The 22,003-nt window shown below is 41.4% G+C and overlaps 2 protein-coding genes and 1 pseudogene across 2 annotated transcripts; all 3 read right to left on the reverse strand.

Moving 5' to 3' along the window:
- Window positions 1-208: 208 nt before the first annotated feature.
- LOC133950259 (uncharacterized) lies at window positions 209-1,577 on the reverse strand. Its single transcript, XM_062384515.1, has 5 exons — window positions 1,511-1,577; window positions 722-1,411; window positions 527-634; window positions 418-452; window positions 209-328 (listed from the first exon to the last, which is right to left on the reverse strand). Exons 1-5 carry the CDS (start codon window positions 1,575-1,577, stop codon window positions 209-211), a joined length of 1,020 nt encoding a protein of 339 aa, XP_062240499.1.
- Window positions 1,578-6,358: 4,781 nt separating this feature from the next.
- LOC133950260 (uncharacterized) lies at window positions 6,359-7,978 on the reverse strand. The gene is made up of 5 exons (XM_062384516.1): window positions 7,948-7,978; window positions 7,222-7,578; window positions 6,741-6,854; window positions 6,626-6,660; window positions 6,359-6,502 (listed from the first exon to the last, which is right to left on the reverse strand). Exons 1-5 carry the CDS (start codon window positions 7,976-7,978, stop codon window positions 6,359-6,361), a joined length of 681 nt encoding a protein of 226 aa, XP_062240500.1.
- An 8,253-nt stretch (window positions 7,979-16,231) lies between these two features.
- Window positions 16,232-21,655, reverse strand: LOC133950261 (uncharacterized; annotated as a pseudogene).
- Between the last annotated feature and the right edge of the window lie 348 nt (window positions 21,656-22,003).

A 22,003-nucleotide genomic window follows, 5' to 3' on the forward strand; every position in this document is an offset into this window, starting at 1 on the left:
CACCTGCACTACTTTGAATGCACAGACACAGTAGAAATGAGTCATGCACACACAAATAACATTTTACTTGTTTTATTAAGATGATAATAAGCTGAAGCTTCACATGTTTCACACGGAGATAAAAATCTAATTTACAGGACTGTTCTGATATCAGTAAAGAAATAATGTGGTGATTAAACATGGAGACAGATACAGAAGGTGTCCAGCTCTACTGCCTCACACTCAAGTACACACATTCACTCCAGGTATCATCCCTCTGTCCTCTGGATCTGTTCATCTGTATCTCCCTGTGAGCAATGTAGCAGGGGTCGTCTTCATCCTGCTCATCCTGTGCATGAGAAACAGTCAGTCATGTTGTTGGCCATGACAGACAATGTGCACAAGTGTTTGAACAGTAACACAACAGCTCATCTTTACCTTTGCATTTATTTTGGAGGATGGAGCATTGGGATCTGAAAACACAGAAAGACTTTTTAATGTCATATAATGATCACTGGGATCATGAGGAACAGATAGTAGCATTTACCTGTTACCCTCATCATGCATGTTGAGAAAGCCAGTAGAACACTCAGCAGGGTGGTGATTGCCGAGGTCGCACTCAGGATATACACCAAGGGAAGATAGTCCAACACCTCTGCAGAGAGCCAGACATCAGGGGACATTACTGAGCTTTACACCACTATTTAACAATTGTCACAATCTTGGCTGAAATTCTAGTTACCTTCAAAGTCCACTTTGGTCCCGTCTCCAAACACAATGTGTCCACATGCAGCGACAGCACAGTAGTAGGTCCCAGCATGAGAACGGTTCAGTCTCTCCATTGACAAGTTGTAGACACAGGTGTGTGTCTGTGTGTCAGGTTTCCTCTCACACTGATGGTTCCTGTCTCCATGGGTGAAAATGAGTCCTGGCTGAGGTTCTTCAGAGCTCTTGAACCAGTAAACACTGTGTTCTCCATCACAGGTCCCAGTGTGAACTGTACAGCTGAGAGTCACAGAGCCTCCTGGCTGGATGCTCTCAGACTGATGCACCACAGCCTGGATGTTAGACCCTGAACCTTTCACACTGACAGTGACGCCCTCCGTAAACTCAAGCACATGTGAACGACTCTGTAAACAGTAGTAAGTAGCTGAGTCTGAAAGCTGCAGATCTGAGATATTTAGGTGACTCGCATTACCCATACTTTCCGCAGTGAAGCGGTGATTGTCCTTGAATTCTCTCAATAACAGACCACTTTTAGCAGATTTGTACGTCACTGAGATAATTCGAGGTTTCTGTCCTGGTGTTTGTTTGTACCAATACATTTTTTTTTCATCCCCCTCATAGAAACATTGCAAAGTCAAGTTGTCTCCAACATCAGCTGATATAAATCCACTGACTTGAGGAGACAAGATAAATTGATGCATCTGAACTGAGGAGAAAAAGGAGAAAAGCTAAATAAATGTTAATGTTATGTGACAAAAATGAAATGGTAATCAGCATCAGGACTGACTGAATATTTAAAAAACACACAACTCACCCATTTTCCCCAAGAAGAAACATGTCAGGTAGAGAACGAACTTCGGAGATGTCTTCATGTTGAAATCGTCGTGTTGAATGACAAACAGCCCGACACTTCTCCTCTCTTCAGAGTAAAGACTTGTGTTGATTGGCCAGCAGGGTAACACTGATCACATGATCACTGCCACCTTTGATATTAATCTTTTTTCGTTGAAAAGAGTCACAGTATCACTGGATAAAAATGTTAAAGATTAGAAAAAGTTGTGAAAAAAATACATAGTCTAGCATGAATAAATAACAAACAGTAGGTAAGATCGGACAGAGATTAAAATATATCAATAAAAGTTAGAGGTGAAGTCAGACCCGAAGGACTAAGACAGCACATTTACAAAATGTATCTTTAAAGAGGTTTGAACAATCTTCCGATGGAGATATGTCTGTCAAAGAGGGGGGGGCTCTAACCGAAAAGACTTGGTCCCCTTTGGTGCTGAAGCCGGGAATGTGGAATGGTTATTAGGGCCTTTGCCCTGGACCTGAGGTAACCACAGGGACCACATGGTATCAAAAAGTCTGAAGTCTACAATAAAACCATGGACTAAACTCTAAAATGTTCTACTACTCTACAATTTAGGCAATGAAGAGAAGTGATGATGAAATCCTGGATCAGCCCCTTTTTTCCAGATCTGCACCTCAATTGAATGGGTTGTTTCTTGGCCCATGTCCTGTCCTCCTCCCAAGCAGCCAAGCAGCCAAGACAGGGGTGAAAACATAACCTCCTCAGTGGAGGTAACAATTCTAACATAAGAGTAACATTAACACTGCTGGATGAGAGCATTGCTGATTTAGTTTTCTGTCAACTTCTGTTAATTTCATGCTGTTCACTTGAAGTAGTCTGCTGGGGTGTAGTGAAGACACTGCAGAGACTTCCTGATTGAAAGTGCACAGTCAAAGAGAGCAGACGTTATTTTGACCACACGGAGGCTAAATACAGATCCTCACATGTCAGATCCTCACATGTCAGTTCCGCCTCTTTTTGAAGAGTGTTTTCAGTTCCTTAGTACCTCCTTGTGTTTTATGTATATCCTTGTGTTTATGTTTGTATGTGTTGTTGTTTCTGTGTCCCTGGTTTTCCCACTCCCTGTGTTCTGTTTCCTGTTTTATTTTGTAGGCCCTGCTCCTGGAGTGTTTTCTTTTTTCACTTCCTGTCTCTGTGATTGCCTGCTCCAGTCCTCATGTGTTCCACCTGTGTTCAATTGCACCTGCCTTCTTTGTGTGTATATAGGTCTCTGTGCTTCCTTTTGTCGGTGTGTTGTTGTATGTTTGTCCTGATCGCTTGTGCTTGTCGTTATGCCCTGTCCTAGTATCTGTCTTACTGCCTGCCATGATCTCCTGTCCTGTCTATATGCTTCATCTCCTGTGCTCGCTTCTTCTGTTCTTCTCGTAAGCTTCCAGTGTTTTCCCCTGTGTTTCATTTTTTTTCTTTTGACTTTTAGAGATTCTCTTTTGTTTGTTGTTTTTTCTGTTGGCCATCAAAAGGACACCTTTAGTTTAAACGCTGCATCCTGGGGCCACTTGCCTAACCGAACCTGACAGTGGGTTGTTTGCAACTTCATGACCCAGCTAATTAAAAATAAAAGAGTAATTTGCCTTATTAGGAGAACGTGTGTCTAAACGTAACATGTTATATTGAAACCAGCATTAATGTATTTCATTAAAGAACATTCCTCCAATTTAGATAGCTAAAAACATTCATAAAAGTGTGCCTTAGAAATTCAAAGCTACTAAAGTAGTGCAACACTAACACTTACCTCCATATTGAGAGTTGCTGCAGCTGCTTGAGATTCTAGTTTGTGACAAAAGACAACAACAAAAGTCGTATTCAAGATGCAGTGAACTGGATGTGGGGTGACTCTATTGACTTAGTTAGAACAGAAGTAATAAAGTAAATGTGTCCATCACTTCATTGAGATTGAGTCATGATGCAGTAATGAGGAAAAACAAACCACAGCACTTTATTATCACTCTCAATCAGTGGCATGGAAAATGTTTTACTTTATTTTATTTTCTGGAAATGTACAAAATGTGAATGTATGATGCTGCCATTACAATATGTTTAAGAGAACAACTAGAGTGGCACTTTGAAGAGCACACACTGGAACCAAGGCCCATCAGTATGAAAGTATAAATTCTTTGTGGAGATAAACCAGGTAGGAGGAATAAGGGACATTACATTGTAGAAGTGTTTGAGGAAGACTCACTAATTACAAGGAATATATCTGAAGTAGCATCGGGGCGTTAACACAGGACAAGAACACAGTCCATTCCAAACAGGCAGGTTTACTATGGACACGACAGTATTTGTATAAAAAGCTTGTAGGTGCGACAACATCATTTCTGGTTTCCTGCACTGCACACTATCACTGCTTTATGCTGAGTACACTAATTCAGCCTTTCTGCTGTCCCTCTGTTGTCTTGACCTGTTAGGGAAGTTAATATTCAAAGAACAAGCATAGTGGAGGTCGTCTGTATCTCGGTAACCCTGGGTCAAAAACACACATAGAGACGAATTAGGATATTGTTCTGAAAAGAACATTTAAACAGTAATAGGAAGTTTGAAAGGCAATTAATGGATCATTGAGATAAGTGTCACCTGTGGATTTGTTTTGGGGGAGCTGATGACTCTCGATTCAAATCAAACAAAAGGTTCTATTATTCAGAAGTTATATTTAGTGAATGTATATACATATATGTGTGTTTATGACCAGACTTTATATACAGTCTAATGTCATAATGTGTATAAGCCTGTAGCAAATGACCCCGCCCGTTAAGCAATATGAGGTTGTGTTAACACTTCTTTAAATAAAAAAAAACTGCTTCTATGTGACATGTGGTCACATTGTTTCCAACAGATAGCTGTGGTCTTACTTGAAGCTAAGCTTCAAGTAAGCTCACACTTCAGCAGGATGCACATTGTCCACTGTTACCTGCACTACTTTGAATGCACAGACACAGTAGAAATGTGTCATGCACACACAAATACAAATTTGACTTGTTTTATTTAGATGATAACAAGCTGAAGCTTTAAATGTTTCACACGGAGGTAAAAGTCTAATTTACAGGACTGTTCTGATGTCAGTAAAGACATAATGTGGTGATTAAACACAAAGACAGATACAGAAAGTTTCCAGCTCTACTGCCTCACACTCAAGTACACACATTCACTCCAGGTACAATCTCTCTGTCCTCTGGATCTGTTCACCTGGATCTCCCTGTGAGCAATGTAGAAGGGGTCGTCTTCATTCTGCTCATCCTGTGCATGAGAAACAGTCAGTCATGTGGTTGGCCATGACAGACAATGTGCACAAGTGTTTGAACAGTAACACAACAGCTCATCTTTACCTTTGCATTTATTTTGGAGGATTGAGCATGGGGATGTGAAAAGACAGAAGGAGAGGTTGCCTCTGCCATATGTCCCCCGGCTGCCCAGCTCCTTCTCTGCCGCCCCCTAGACGAGCTGTTTATCCCGACCGTCTGTATGATGGCGAGAGGGAAATATATGGCGTGGTATATTACAATGAGAAGTACCCAGTATTTTTAATGCTTGACATCTAAGTTAGGATTAACATTTTTTCAATTGTATTTTTAAGTTTGAACAATTAGTGTTCTGATGTGGTTTGTAACCTTAGACAGCTGAACCATTTCAGCAGCAGTTTCTAGGCGATACATGTGACTGTAAACTCAACTGAATCCTATTTGGTATTTAATCTAGTCTGCACGTTGGTTCCATCATTTTAAATCTTTCCATCGATAACTAAATCTATGTGGCGATCCTGTGAAAACCTAAACTGCTGAGACTCATGTGGAAGGTAAATTAAACCAATATAAGATCAGAAGTTAAGCTAAGCTCACTGAATTAGAACGCTGCTGTGGTGAAGCCATTGATGTCACTGCATGGAAACACCAAGGCATTGCAATGTCTTAGACACGCAGGGGATTAAATGAAGTTCTGTCAGACAACTCGCTTTCAAATATTTATTGCAGCAATAGAACAGGTCATTGTTTGGTGTCTATAGGCTCCAACTTATTCACTCCCCCAGATATTATTACATAAATATGATTGAAGTGATGAACAAACACTCATTACCCTCATGGGAGCCTACAAGTGGATGCTGGGGTGATGGAGGGGCTGAAGCAAATGGCAGCAATATTGACGCAGCAGCTGATGTGTTTCTGAAACGACTGTGGCAGTGAACTAGTCAGAGTCAGACAAACCTTTGACCCTTACCCTTGACCGCTCTGTCGCTTCCTGTAAAACAAGTATTGTTCAACCAGACTGCAGACTTCCATCTGGATTTCACGATAAGTTGACCTATGGATTGTGATAGTGGAAATACATTTTCATTGAATTGAAATTGTGTATCATGGTGGCATCTGATCGTGGTGATCGATCATGATCGTGAAGGGGGACACTGATATCAGATAGTGGGGGTGGATCGTGGATTATGATTACAACAATACTGCTTGATATACAATATGAACGGAAAAATCTCCTGCTGTTTTGTTCATGTATGAAAGGCAACACTGCAGGAAGTCCAGTCTCCATTCTCCATACATCCCCCTGAGGTCGTGACAAAAACAAATCTCTGGACAGTCACCATCTTTTCCAGCCTTTTGCCTTTCTTCCTTTGCAACAAGATACACATGCACAACGAGAAGATAAAGACTTGAGTTTAAGTAAGATTTAAAATAATGGCACAGATATCACAATTATTTTTCACAACGTCTTGTCACAGTGTTGGCAACTGTTCCCATCCACAAACAGCAGACTGACGACAACGCCTCAGTTCCTCTCTGAACTTCAGTTCCGGTGGTTTCTTGAGTGCATGGTGCTGGCGTAGACAACATTAGGCTCCGGCTCTCTCTCTAGAGCAGGCCCTCTGCTCCGCTCTGCTCTTGGAAGGAAACTCAGTCCTGCGTAGTTCAGATCATCAGAGCCCACATTCTGTAAATGGAAGTATTCAATGACTTTTATCACCCTGAGCTGTCTGTGTGGCATTACATAAAACCACTACTTGATGACGGAAAGAATTGGATCAATGTTAATCTATGGTTCAAGTTTGATTACCTTACTGTCTTGTGGATCCTGTGCCTCTTTATGTGCTAAATGACAGAAACAATACATCTGGTCAGGAGTCAGGGAGCGTTGTTTTGGCAAAGTTGGAATAAAAACACATAAGTACCTGAATGAAGTTTCCAGATTTTAAGAACCAGAGCGATAATGATTATAATGAGGACGATAATCAGACCGCCCATGAGGATCTCGATGGTCAGATTTGCATGGTCATCAGACTTTTCTAAACAAAGATACATTTTTGAGTGTTGAGACCAAAGACTGTGTATAAAGATGGACGACGCAGCTCCACTTCAACTTTCCACTTCGTCTTCAAAGCATCAGATAACAAATAACAAAACACTTGAGCATACATCAGTGTGATAACAACTACCTCAAATGACAGAAACCGTCTATCTTATTTTGGTCCATGTCCAGTTTGCTGTCATGGAGGGGGCGGATGGCGTCACCATCACACAGTCTTCAGCAGAGATTAAATTTCTTTAGATCTAAATATAATAATAAACATTTCTTATCAACTAATAACATTGTATAAAACAATATAATTTGATATATAACGAAACACCAACAAAACTGTGCAGTGATCTTACCTTTAACCTTTAAATATGTTACACTGTAAACTCCTGGGAATTTGCTGGAGTTGGTGCCCACCTTATAGCCACATATATAGAGTCCAGAGTCAGATAAATCCACTTGTTTGATTTGGAGAAAGACACTACTGACGTTGGACGTCATGTTGAACTTTTCTTCTTCAAATCCATCGAAGTACGTTGCAACTGTGTCATGGGAGAAGATGGAGGAGATGAGGCTGGTGTTGGATCCGTTTTCCAGTTTGAACCATGATATGTGAGAGGGGGAACTGGCGTAGTTGGTACACAGCAGCGTGACCTCTTCACCGGTCTGGACCTCCACAACGTGAAATTCACAACATGAGACAGAGAGCCAACCTGAAACAAACAAGATTCAGACATTTATCCGTTTGGGTGGAGAGAGGTTGTTGCAAGGGAAATCTTGCAGGGTGAAGTTTTTTCTGGAGACAAAGTATTAATTGTCTCTTTACCTGATGCATCGGGGGAGAAAGGAGTATTATACAACTTCAAAGTCAAGATGGCAGTGTCTCTCTATCTGTCTTAGGCTACCTGCTGTTTGTCTAAACACTAGGTCCTACAGATACTGCAAAAAAGTAATAGAGGCCTAATAACAAAGTGGATGAAGGACAATTAAACTAAGTCAACAAAATAGATCTAAACCATTAAAAATCATAAAAGTTGGCTGTTGATATATTGAGAAAAAATAGATGAACTTACTGAGGATACAGAGTATAGCTGACAGGAGGGTGAAGTTCATTGTCGTGCGCATGGTGCGACAGCACTGCTGTAATGTCTGTCACTGAACTGTGTTTCAAAGACAAGTGGTCTCAGTGTAAAGAGGCGGGGAACAGGCTGACAATACACAGGACTGTCATCATGTATTTGATGCATGTTACAGAGGATCTTATTATATATTTACCACTTTCTAAAAGTGACACTTTATTTCCTCATGCCTGCACAGTTTTTCAAGACCATTCTCAACCATTTAAACTTGCATTTAAATGGTCAAGAGTAAAGGTGAGATTTTAGGAGAGAAAAAGTCTTAACTTTATGAAAATAAAGGTCAGTCAGACAACTCACGTTCGAACATGTAATATATTTATTACAACAGATTTAGTGTTAGGCTCCAACTTAATCACTCCCCCATATGATTATACATGAATGATGGGAGTGATGAGCAAATACTTGTAACCCCCCCGTTGGAGCCTACAGGTGGATGCTGGGGTGGTTGAGGGGCTGAAGCAACTGGTGGCAATACTGCAGCAGCAGTGCGAGCAAGAGGGGTTGATGGGAAATGTCTCTCTGGTTAAATAGACCACATGATAAGGTGGGTGTGTATTATAGATGGTTGTGGAGAGTGAGGAATGTCATATGATGTATGTAACAAGATTTATGTTACATGATTGGTGCAGCGCAGCTCGAGTTGCCTGCCAGAACCACCTCGCTGGCGTCACCACATTTGTTATATTGTGAGAAAAACGTCTTTATTTTACGAGAATTTATCAAATAGTCCGTAATGAAAAAATTATATTCAGAATATATATATATGTGACTCAACTGTTACTGGTTGCAAAAGTTAAAACTTTACACCACAAAATATGACATCATTTTCTGGCTTCATAGTGACATCATGATGACATCATTCCTACCATACGATCGTAACTGATTTTTTCATCTAATACTTCATGATGATGTCACTTATCATATGACATTATTAAATATTTATATATTGAAGGACCCATCGTATGCCCATTTTACCACAGTTGATATGGTTTCTTGGGGTCTTAATAAAATGTCTGTAACATATTTTGGTCAAAATACCACAAGGATCATTTAAAACAGCACCTTTTTACCCTGTCTAAAACAGCACTCCTCAGATTGACCTGTTTTGAGTGCCCCTCTCCCCTCCTCCCTCCTTCACGAGATACAAGCGCCTACACTCAAAAAAATAATTCCTTGAATTTACTTTAAAAAATCATGGAAACAATTTCCACATGATTAAATTTGGTTTCTTTCAGTATAAAGCAATTATGTTGGTCTAACGTAATTTTCTTAGGTTGGGTTAGGGTAATATCTTAGAGTTGATTCAACTTAGTTAGTTGAATCAGAGTCAACTTGATTTAATAGTTAGTCTAATTAGGACTAACTTAATTCAATAGAGTTTATCCAACTGCATTCCAATGTTTTTGGCGCTGATGTTTCGAAAGTTTTAAGGGCTATGTGAATTCAAAGGAAAATTAACAATGATCATCCCCAGTGAAGATTAAGTTAAATCAACATACCAGGTATTCTTTCACCAGCTTCTCTGGATCTTCATCAGTCTAAGGTTGCAGATTAGAGAGAATATGTGAAAAAAAGAAAAACACATTAGGAAAAACATCTTGACCAACCAGCAGGGTTTTTTTCACAAACCTGATGCTAGATTCACAGGTCATCACAACACAAGACAGCTTCAGAAGCTAGAGTAGATGTGTATGCAGTTATTATTATTAATATGAGTATAAAACATGAGTCACTTTTCCATTATCATACCTCAGTCATGGCTACCATGATGCTTCTGATCCGCCTCCCTTGAACTCTGCCTGTCTTGGCAAACAACTGGATTAGGTCTGCATAATGAGCATCCAGCTCAGAGAAGAACGTTAACTCTAAATGGATTGTTGTGATTCTCTTGAGTTCACACACCTACAAATTGAGAAAAAGACAACAAAAAAGACAAAATTAAGTTTGGCTATTTTGATTTCAGTGGTACATGTTTGATTTAGCAGGTCAGACTGAAAATATATCAATATTAGTTTTCTCCATAAAAATTCCACTGTCAGAGCCAGTGAATCCTTAACAGTTTATGAATTACATCAGAGTCTGTAAAAGGTAAAAGTGGATTTTCCTTAACAGTCATTTACTTACCTCATGCACCTGGAAGAGAGCAGGCCACCTTGTTTTGAAATCAGCTATCATTGGTCCCTCCCGAACTACTTGTTGCCTCCTGTAAGCAAAGGTCTTGTCCATCATTTGCCACATTCTCCTCATTGTTTCTTTTCTTCACTTCTGAGAGGAGGGCCACTCTTGGTCCTTCTTGTGTCACGGCTGTTTCACCAGAGGGATAGACAGGGCAGTAATTCACTTCTGCTGGATTGGTTGTAACTACACCTGGCTTGAAGTTTTTCATGGTATGTGGTTGGTGCTTTCTGTTTTTGTGAGAGTGAAAGGTTCCATATACATTTGTTTTAAAACTGCAACCCATAAACATACAATTAACAGTTTCATTACTCTTCAAATGAGTGCCAATGTGTATGAAATAATCTTTTTCAGTATACAGACCCCTGCAAGTGCATAACGTACATCTGAATGTTTTAAATCAAAATCTGTTTATTGAAGGATTTTCAATATATATATAAGTACAATGCTGAATGGACATTACAGAGGAGGTAAACATGAGGTCAACAATCAACACCAATGTGTCCAGACAGACATGAATTGGGCAATATAACTTCAGGAAAAGAAAACACAAGGTTACAACAGAAAAAGAGAAACAGAAAAAAAAAAAAAATGCAACGTTATACAGAAAAGAAAGAGAATATATCAAATGTAATCTTCAAATGAAAAATAATCCCTTCCCAGTCACTGCCAATACACTACAGTAATATGAGCACATTGTCACATCTAGAACCTGCGCTAAAAATAACCTAATGGCCAGGATTTCACAGAGTCTGGAATGCATCAAGAAAAGGACCCCACGCCTTCTGAAATTTTCCACTTGATTGCTTAAGCGAGTATCTAACCTTCTCCGATTTTAAGCAGGACATGATTTCTTCTAGCCATTGTGCGTGAGTGGGGGAGGAGGCATCCCTCCATCTGAGCAGGATCAGTCGCCTAGCTAGCAGGGAGACAAAGAATATAGTACGTCGTTTTTCTATTGACAACTCGATCTCCGCCTCCATGAGCCCAAAAAGAGCAATCAACGGGCTTGGTTCCAATCTGATGCCTAACACCCGAGAGAGTGTATGGAAAATTTCTCTCCAGTAGTTGGTAAGGCTCGAACAGGACCAGTACATGTGGATTAGTGAAGCTTCAGCAAAACCACATTTGATACAATGTTGGCTAATATTAGGGTACATAGATGATAGTTTTGCTTTTGAGATATGAGCCCTGTGCACCACTTTGAACTGAATTAAACTGTGACGTGCACAGAGGGAGGTCGAGCTAACCAGTTTAAGTATGGAAGTCCAAGTGTCCTCTGATAGAGAGAGACCCAAGTCTTCCTCCCATGCTGTTCTAATCCGATCTGTGGAGGCACGCCCAAGATCCAAAACCATGCTATACAGAGCTTAAATTAACTTTTTTTTAAGTGGATTTACAGAGAGGACTCTATCAACAGTGGTCAAGTCTGTTGATATTAAAGAGCCAGGTAAGTGAGAAACAACAAAATGCCTTGCTTGAAGATATCTGAAAAAATTTGACTTGGGAAGACTGAATTTTTCACTTAGCTGCTCAAAAGATGCCAGGCTGTTGCCTATGAACAGGTCTTTAAAGCGCATGATACCCCTCCTGTGTCATTCACGAAAAGCTGAGTCCTGGCAGGACGGTTTAAAAAGATAGTTTGATGCGATGGGGCTCAGAAGAGAGAAGCTGTGAAATCCAAAATATTTCCTAAATTGTGCCCAGATTTTTAAAGAATGTTTAACCACCGGATTTTTAATGAATCTGAGTGAGGGAAGTGGGAGTGGGGATCCGAGAAGTGCAAGAATTGACATATTATCATCCGACTGCAGCTCCATCTCTACCCAGTCAGGGCAGTCAGATCGGCTGTAATAAAAAGACCAAAACGCAAGACAGCGCAAGTTAGCAGCCCAGTAATAGAAACAAAAATTTGGGAGTGCAAGACCACCAGCAACCTTGGTTTTCTGTAGGTGGCTCCTGCTCAAACGTGGTCGTTTACCTTGCCATAAATATGAAGAAATAACTGAGTCAAGAAGTTGAAAAAAGGATCCATGGATAAAGAGAGGTAGGGCCTGGAAGAGGTACAGAAATTTTGGTAAAATTGTCGTTTTGACAGAGTTAATACGTCCGACAAGAGATAATGACATGGGTGACCACTGTGCTAATATTTGTTTAGTTTGATTCAATAACATGGTGAAGTTGTCTTGGAATAGATCTTTGTGCTTTCTTGTAACTGAGATGCCTAGATAGGAAAACTTCTTATTCTCAATTCTAAAAGGCAAATTGGCAAGGTCTAAAGCTTGTGCGATGTTGTTGATAGGAAACAGCTCGCTTTTGTTAAGGTTTAACTTATAGCCTGAAAATTTACCAAACTGACTGAGCAGCGAAAGAGCGGGAGGTAATGAGGCGGTCGGATAAGAAATAAAAAGCAAAAGATCGTCAGCATATAATGAAACTCTATGCTCCTTGCTACCTCTCCAAATGCCAGATATGTCCTTGCAAGTACGGAGTGCTGTAGCAAGCGGCTCAATGGCCATATCGAAAAGCATGGGACTAAGGGGGCATCCCTGGCGGGTTCCGCGATGCAGATCGAACGGTCTTGACCGCTGTGAGTTCGTGAGTTCGTGCGAATTGTGGCTGTGGGGTGTGAATAAAGTAACTTAACCCATGAAGTAAATTTTGGGCCAAAGCCAAATTTGTCAAGCACAGCAAATAAGTACCCCCACTCAACCCGGTCGAATGCCTTCTCTGCATCGAGAGAGACAACGCATTCTGGGATATCTTCAGAGGGAGAGTAGATAATGTCGAGCAGTCGTCTAATATTAAAATAGGATTTCCTACCTTTAACAAAGCCAGTTTGGTCTTTGGATATGATTATAGGGAGGACAGTCTCCAATCTATGGGCTAGGACCTTGGCTACAATTTTAGCATCCGTGTTAAGGAGGGAAATAGGCCTGTAGGAGGCACATTCAGTCGGATCTTTACCCTTCTTTGCAATAAGGGTAATACAGGCCTCAGTAAATGATGGAGGAAGTGAACCTTGCCTGCAAGATTCAGAGAGGACTGAGCATAACAGTGGGGAAAGCAACAGAGAGAATTTCTTAAAAAATTCTGCCGGGAAGCCATCGGGGCCTGGGCACTTGCCTGACTGCATTGAAGAAATAGCTGAAGCTATTTCTGTCTGGGATATAGGTTCTTCCAATCTTTTCGTTATGTCTGATGAAAGACTAGGGATGTTAAGACCACTTAGGAAGTCAGAGATTGCATCAGAATCACTCTGACAATCTGAGGTATAAAGCTGGGTGTAAAAGTCCCTGAATGCTTCATTAATCTGTAGGCGATCTGCAGTTAAAAGGCCATTTGGTAACCGGATCTTAGAAATATTTTGTTTTGCTTTGTGACCTTTGAGTTGATTGGCTAATAATTTGTCAGATTTGTCTCCATATATGTAAAACATGGTTTTACTCTTTAAAAGTGATTGTTCAATTGAGTAAGCGGTGACAACTCGCTGGGTGACAACTTCAGGGCTGTAGTCCTCTACGATCCGAATTGGCTGGCCGCGATAATCAAGCTTCCGTCGCCGAGCCTCTCTGATGAGGAGATCCTTCGTCTGGTAGCGGTGTAGGCGGATGAGGACTGGCCGTGGTCGCTGTCCGGGGGCCGGTTTCGATGCCAGAGAGCGATGGGCCCTGTCGATTTCTGGTGGAGTTGGCAGTAACTCTCTTCCAAATACCTCACACAGCAGCTTCGAAAAAAAGTCGGTGGGACGTCCGCTTTCGGTAGACTCTGGCAGGCCCAAGATGCACACGTTTTGACGTCTGCTTCGGCTCTCCAGGTCGGAGACTTTAGCCTTAAGTTAAGCATTGTCATCTCTCAGAGTCGAGCAGATGTTTTCAAGGTCCGAGACTCTTTGACTGATGTCCTCTGCAGCGAGTTCAAGGACGAGATACGCTGGCCGTGTTCCTCTACTGCGAGCCGCGTCTGGTCGAGCTTCGAGTCGAGCTGGCTGAATGTTGTCTTGAACTCGGTGGCTAGAGAGTCACGATGCTGCTCGAGCAGCGCAGTGATGGCTTCCAGCGTTAAGCTAGCGTTAGCTTCTTCTTTTTTGCTCGGTTTTCCGCTTTTCGAAGCCATTTCAGAAAGAAAATTAGTTTTTCCCGGGCAAAACAGGACAGGAGATTAAAGAAAACAGAAAATAATTATTCCTAACAATTAAGTTTGAGGGCTGGGTTGTTCGAAAAGTTCAGCATTCACGGGAGCTCACACCTACACGCCTACTCCATCTGCCCTACCGACCGGAAGTCTTACATCTGAATGTTGACAGTTCCAGCAGCTCCTGGGAATTGTGTTTAGGATGGACTCTACTTAAATGAATATGCATAGCATTCCATGTCTTAAAAGTACATGGGCAGTTTGTGTGTGGGCACGGGTAGCGCTGCCTTTGATGGTGTTGTAGTCTCAGATGTTTCAGTAGGTCATATTTAGAAGATGTAGATTTGCTACACAGCTTACAATTCCACATTGCCCCACCCAAAAAAAACACATCAAAGTTTTGATGATGGACTTGTAGTCTAAATGACCTAGAAATGGACAAAGGTTTCTGCTGCTCTAGCTTACAAAAAAACCAAGGGAATTTGGTAGATATACTTATATAAAGAAACTTTATGATGGCCCCCTTTACCTGCATTCACAGACAGGTTGGACATAGATGCAGTCAGATAGGAGACTCTTGTGGTCGGACAGCAGTCACAGCACACTTTGGCATTCACAAATTTCTGTAATAGATTTAGAGAGATTGATCAGTTAACATGAAGTTATCATTAAATAATTAGAAAACACAGCCACATGGGCACAGACACACACAGAAAAGTGCTAGATGCAGAGAAAAGGGTGAGTAAGGAGGAGATAGGGAGAAATTGAAACAGACGAAGGGAGGAAGAGACAGACAGAAAGGCTAATGCAAAGCTGAAAAAAATATTAATACTTAAACATACTATATAGACATTTTATTTACCAGGCAAGAAACTGTTCCTGTATAGTTATTATAATTCTATGGAAAAGTTGAGTAACACAGCAGGAGCTTTTACTTCAACTCGTTACTCGTCACACTGTCCCCATGCGCTAACGTTACTCACTCTTTCTGCCAGCAAATGTTCCCTCGTGATAAAGTAAGCCGAGTGTAGCCATAATAGCGAGCTGCTCCCCGGGACCGGAGTTCACACACGCCGCGTCTTCTCTGTTGTAGCCGCTGACTCATCAAGTGTCTTGTGTGTCCTTCTCACGCGATGTAACGTTATTCTTCAGTTCAATGCTTATATGAAAGTGTTTGAGTAACTATCTTTCAAGCTATAGAGGCACAATTAGCAACACAAAACACTGTTAACTCGCCATGTGTGACGGACGACTTTCTAAGTTTTATAAAAATCCGCTAACAGCGAGTAACACATAAACCGCTGCCTTCTAGTACCGTGGAAAATGAACCGACTAACAGCTGATGAGATTTCTGAACAATATTTCGCTCGCATATGATTGGATGGAAATAGATTTTTCCTTACCTTCTCCGTGTGCCTGATGTACACATCCGGTAACTTACCTGACTTCCGGTATTTTTCTTCTCGCGATGTCTCATCGAGGTGTGTTCTCGCGACGAGTGCCGTGCTTCTTGCGCGGAAACTCGAACATATCAATTCATATCAACGTGATTTAATCATGTTAAAGCGAAGTTGTTGAATATTTAGCAAATCCAACGCAATTGTATCACGTTCATCTTGCAAACATGAATTATTTAATTCAAAATACTCTTTTAATTCAAGTAAATAGGACAGCCACCCAATATCCTTTTTTTGAGTGTAGATTTTTGGCTATCCATTACCTCTGTAGAAATATGGCTGCGAGAGCCCCATCGCCCCAGTGCAGCCCCGCAGTGGGAGCAGTGGGAGCTAGAGCTGGCGCAGCAGCAGCATCCCTCTATACTGTTGAGTCAACATTTAGAGGTGTCCGGGGGGTCTCCGCCTCGATGATCGGCATGTTTATGCGGCCACTTAGATGTCTGACGGATAGCAGCAGCGAGCTAACGCGCTCCTCCGTCTCCACAGGGAGAGACGGGGAGAGCCCGGGCTCCACCAGCCCGGCTCCGTCGGCGCCGTCTCCCCAGGGAGATGGTGAAGCGGGGAGCCAGGCCGGTGGAGCCCGGGCTCTCCCCGTCTCTCCCTGTGGAGACGGAGGAGCGCGTTAGCTGGCGTTAGATCACGAGCTAATGGAAGCCAGGGAGCCGGGCCGTCTCTCCCCAGAGTCGGTGAGATGATGGTGGGGCGTGGTCCAAGGCCATGTAGCGAGACTCACTACATGGGGATGGTGTGACTATGAACGTATTTTTCGCTCGAAATCCCATTCGACGCACTCTGGCACATCGTTTCTGACATAGAGGAACCACAACAAATCGTGGGAGTTTTTTTTTTCTCCGAGTTTGTGGGACGGTAGACATGACAGATACCCAAATTAACATATAGAAACACAACAAAAGGGGAATTTTCATAATAGGTCCCCTTTAACACTATACATACCATTTGGCCTTTGTCCAGTCCTAATCTGGAGATATTTCATATTTATTAAATTGGAGCAAATTATATCACAGCTCGGTAGAGTTGAATGATTCACTTCCTGCCGAGGTCCTGACCAGTGATGCCGGTAATAAATAACGCGTTACTTAGTAACGTATTACTCTAAACTGACCACTTTTTTCAGTAACGAGTAATCTAACATGTTACTATTTCCATACCAGTAATCAGATTAAAGTTATTTGTCCAAGTCACTGTGCGTTACTATTTTGGTATTTGTGGTTAAACCGCTGGGCACATGCCGCAGCTGGGGGAGCAGTCGCCCTTCTCTCCATGCCGCCAGAGGCTCTGTGTTGTCGAGCCTGGTCCCGTCCGGACCGGACAGCGTCGTGTTCGTTGATTCAAGGTTCCGGTGGTAAAGGCCATTTATTTAGACAGATTCAATGTTCAAAAGTTTCACAGTAACAAGTTTATTGTATAAGAACAATACTTACAGAGAGTCTCTGGGGTTCTGCTGGACACTTCACCAGGTTAACTAGATCATTTCAAGAAGAAGCGCACACTCATCCTAAGTCCACAGTATTTATCAAGACACAGGGTGCAGCACAGAGGCGGGTCTTTTTCTTTGAGGGAATTCAGTTATTGGCCAGATGTATACTGTTTCCTCAAAGTGCAGTTTTTTGCAAGCACATCACTTGTAAGGGAAAATTCAACCGACCAGGTGTCCCACTTCTGTGGCCTTGGCAAACAGGGAGTTTGCTACAGCGGATGGACACAGCAGATTAGACACAGAGGAGGATTTCATATCTTTTTCTCACCACCTTTTATGAAGCACCTCTCTGTATTAGTTCTGGCATGTCCTCTCTCTTTCCTGAGCACCCATGCCTGTTGCGTCTGAGTCGAAAAGATAGACATCATTCCAAAAAAAGAAACAGTTGTAGCATAAGCGTAATATGGACTAGACAGCTGTTGTCAGCAGCTGCTGAATGTAACTAATAAAGTAACTTGTAATCTAATTTAGTAACTTTTAAAATCAAGTAATCTGTAAAGTAACTAAGTTACTTTTTCAAAGTAACTGTGGCAACACTGGTCCTGACGGATGTTTAAAGTGTCACGCAGATTGACCCTCTTAACAGCCAATCAGCTGCAACCTCATTTTTACACTGTTGTCTGCTCTTTTGTCACAAAATGTTCATTTCCAAAGAAAACGGCATCCTTCAAACACACGGTGATCAGTGTGAATGCATGTCTGTACCGGGGTCTCCCTCACACAGCTGTTCATACCACCTACCACCCGGCGTCAGGGCCTCTGACGCCGGGACCTACGACTGCGCTATGGCCTCCTGTGGCGAGATACTGTTCGGCAGCGGAAGCAAGCTGATCCCAGATGACCAAACGGCACAGATGGGAACCTTGGTTTGACTCTCAATCATTCGAACTGGGATTCTCTTGCTCTGTCTCACTGTTTGTCTCTTGGTTTACTTCACGAACGGCTCAGTTCATCCTTAAAGCTCTGACTTCAACAAGTTATTTCAACTTAAAGGTTCAGTGTGTGAGATTTGGGGGAAAGGGATCTATTTGCAGAAAGTGAATATAAAATAATCCTACTGATGTTTTCACTTGTGTGTTTCATCTAAATTGTACTAATTGTTCTTTTCTTTATCCTAGAATTGGTCGTTTATATTAAAATACTTTGTAAACTATCAGGAGTGGGTCCTCTCTACAGAGGCTGCCATGTTTTTACAGTAGCCCAGACTGAACAAACTAAACACTGTTAGAGTTTTTATAACAACTGAAGCTACCACAGGTTCTCATTCATGTTTGGAAGGGGAGGGTGAGGTGAGGGGTATCCATTTCACAGTCACAGTTAAGAAATATCACAATGACAAAATGTGAAATCTTAGATTCATCTTTTTTTTTTGCCATTTCACACACTCCTGAATAAAACTGTGTATAACTTATTTTGACGCTAGTATTAAAAATGCTTTTTGTTTAAGCTTTTTATTGCTTTTTAACAAGAAATATAAAAATACAGGCATGCACATGTATATATTGCAAAGACAAATAAATAAATTTAAAAAAGCAACAAAAAAAAAGAAAGAGTGACGCCACACTGCTTCACAGCGACCAATGAGAGCTGATCACTTCTTCAAACCCCACTGGAGAAACCAAACATGAGAACCCAGGTGACATCATCAGGGTGGAGAAGACATTCTGCATGCAAATGACGCAGAAAAACTGACCTTTGATTAGATTTGGAAAGTTGGTGGAATTTGCGTTTAAATAGATTACAGCTTGTTAACCCTCCCTCACGGTGCAATGAACAAACCAACCTCAAGCTACTGATCTGGGGACATCCTGTTTCAAACCGCAGAGACACAAACAAACGAGAGGGTCTGAGAACTTTTCTGTTGTTGCCTCTTACACCTTGTGACAGAAAGTTGAATTATCCACCTACGTAGAATTCTCTTTGTCCTTTCACGTGCACATATCGTACACTAGTGCAGTGCCTGTTCTAAACATGCGTGTTTGGAGTGAGCTGTTCGCTTGTGATGCAAAGAAGCTGTTGTGCATCCGTGATGATGCAGATTGTGTTTTTTGCACAAGTGTGATTTGTAGTATGAATTTGATATATTAATGTTCACCTGTGTGATTGATATATAAGATTGAAGAATTTACTTTTTGGTTATTTTTCAGACTGTACATCTTGGCTATTTTACAAGCTTCAGACAACTTTTCAAAATAAAAGCTCTTTATTCCAGCTCAGTATAAAGCATTACAGCAACCTAAATAAACGCTGTACTTAAAAATAAAAAGACAAATTACCAAACAGGAAAAGATAAGAAGAAAAATAACAAAAACACTACAGGTGGTGTCCCTCAAATACATCAAAATAAAAGTAAAACTGAAAGTTTGTAAGGAGAACAAAATTCATATATTTCCGTTAAAATATAGTGAATTAAAGCAAAAGTCTAAATAAATAGTCAATTAAAGTACAGACACCTAAAAATTCTTAACTCCAATCACAAAGTATTTGTACTTCCCACCTCTGATTATTACATTTCACTGCAAAATCTTTTAGTATGCTCTGTTAGGGCTTTTGTGTTTCCCTTCGTTGCACACAGCATACGAGCTGCGTCTTGTAAAGATGACTTATCTTTGTTAAACACTTCAGTCTTCCTGTGTTAGAGAGACAGGACTTCATTTTTCACCTGCTCACAGTCACAGTGCTCTCACCTTATCCACCACAGAGAGTCAGAGCAAGAGCCAAACACTGAGAAGTGGCCTGTTTAAAGGCTGCAACATCTGTTTATGTATTCGGTTACAGGAAGATGTAGATCAGAGGGGACTTTTGAGCAGGATCTGATTAAATTTTTTTGTGGTAGCTTTTGGCACTGCACACCTATATTTAGGTTTTGAGATATGCATCTCTGAGATCCCTGTGGCCCCCAACGTCCTCACTTCAGAAAGCTGAAGATAGCATCAAATTACTCCGCCCCTTTAGTAGTTTTTGGGAGGTACACTAGGTTGTGTTAACACTTACTTAACATTAACTTTTATAAGTACACACATTCACTCCAGGTAACATCCCTCTGTCCTCTGGATCTGTTCATCTGCATCTCCCTGTGAGCAATGTAGCAGGAGTCATCTTCATTCTGCTCATCCTGTGCATGAGAAACAGTCAGTCATGTTGTTGGCCATGACAGACAATGTGCACAAGTGTTTGAACAGTAACACAAGAGCTCATCTTTACCTTTACATTTATTTTGGAGGATGCAGCATGGGGATCTGAAAAGACAGAAAGACTTTTTAATGTCATATAATGATCACTGGGATCATGAGGAACAGATAATGAGGATTATCCCACCTGAGCCCTGGCAGCAGTTTGTCTTGAACGCTCTTTGTGCTGTGTAAACCAGAGAAACAACCAGGATTGTGGTGAACGCCAGAGCTCCGCTCAGGATATACACCAAGGGAAGATAGTCCACCACCTCTGCAGAGAGCCAGACATCAGAAGACATTACTGAGCTTTCCACCACTATTTAACAATTGTCACAATCTTTGCTAAAGTTCTAGTTACCTTCAAACTCCAGCTTGGTCCCGTCTCCAAACACAATGTGTCCACATGCAGCGACAGCACAGTAATAGGTCCCAGCATGAGAACGATTCAGTCTCTCCATTGACAAGTTGTAGACACAGGTGTGTGTCTGTGTGTCAGGTTTCCTCTCGCACCGATGGTTCCTGTCTCTCTGGGTGTAAATGAGTCCTGGCTGAGGTTCTTCAGAGTTCTTGAACCAGTAAACACTGTGTTCTCCATCACAGGTCCCAGTGTGGACTGTACAGCTGAGAGTCACAGAGCCTCCTGGCTGGATGCTCTCAGACTGATGCACCACAGCCTGGATGTTAGACCCTGAACCTTTCACACTGACAGTGACGACCTCCATAAAGTCAAGCACATGTAAACGACTCTGTAAACAGTAGTAAGTAGCTGAGTCTGAAAGCTGCAGATCTGAGATATCTAGGTGACTCGCATTACCCATAGTTTCCGCAGTGAAGCGGTGATTGTCCTTGAATTCTCTCAATAACAGATTACTTTTAGCAGATTTGTACGTCACTGAGATAATTCAAGGTTTCTGTCCTGGTGTTTGTTTGTACCAATACATTTTTTTTTCATCCCCCTCATAGAAACATTGCAAAGTCAAGTTGTCTCCAACATCAGCTGATATAAATCCACTGACTTGAGGAGACAAGATAAATTGATGCATCTGAACTGAGGAGAAAAAGGAGATAAGCTAAATAACTGTTAATGTTATGTGACAAAAATGAAATGGTAATCAGCATCAGGACTGACTGAATATTTAAAAAACACACAACTCACCCATTTTCCCCAAGAAGAAACATGTCAGGTAGAGAACAAACTTAGGAGATGTCTTCATGTTGAAATCGTCGTGTTGAATGACAAACAGCCCGACACTTCTCCTCTCTTCAGAGTAAGGACTTGTGTTGATTGGCCAGCAGGGTAACACTGATCACATGATCACTGCCACCTTTGATATTAATCTTTTTTCGTTGAAAAGAGTCACAGTATCACTGGATAAAAATGTTAAAGATTAGAAAAAGTTGTGAAAAAAATACATAGTCTAGCATGAATAAATAACAAACAGTAGGTAAGATCGGACAGAGATTAAAATATATCAATAAAAGTTAGAGGTGAAGTCAGACCCGAAGGACTAAGACAGCACATTTACAAAATGTATCTTTAAAGAGGTTTGAACAATCTTCCG

This window comes from Platichthys flesus, chromosome 24 (assembly GCF_949316205.1).
Source record: "Platichthys flesus chromosome 24, fPlaFle2.1, whole genome shotgun sequence".
In the NCBI taxonomy this organism is placed as follows: Eukaryota; Metazoa; Chordata; class Actinopteri; order Pleuronectiformes; family Pleuronectidae; genus Platichthys; species Platichthys flesus.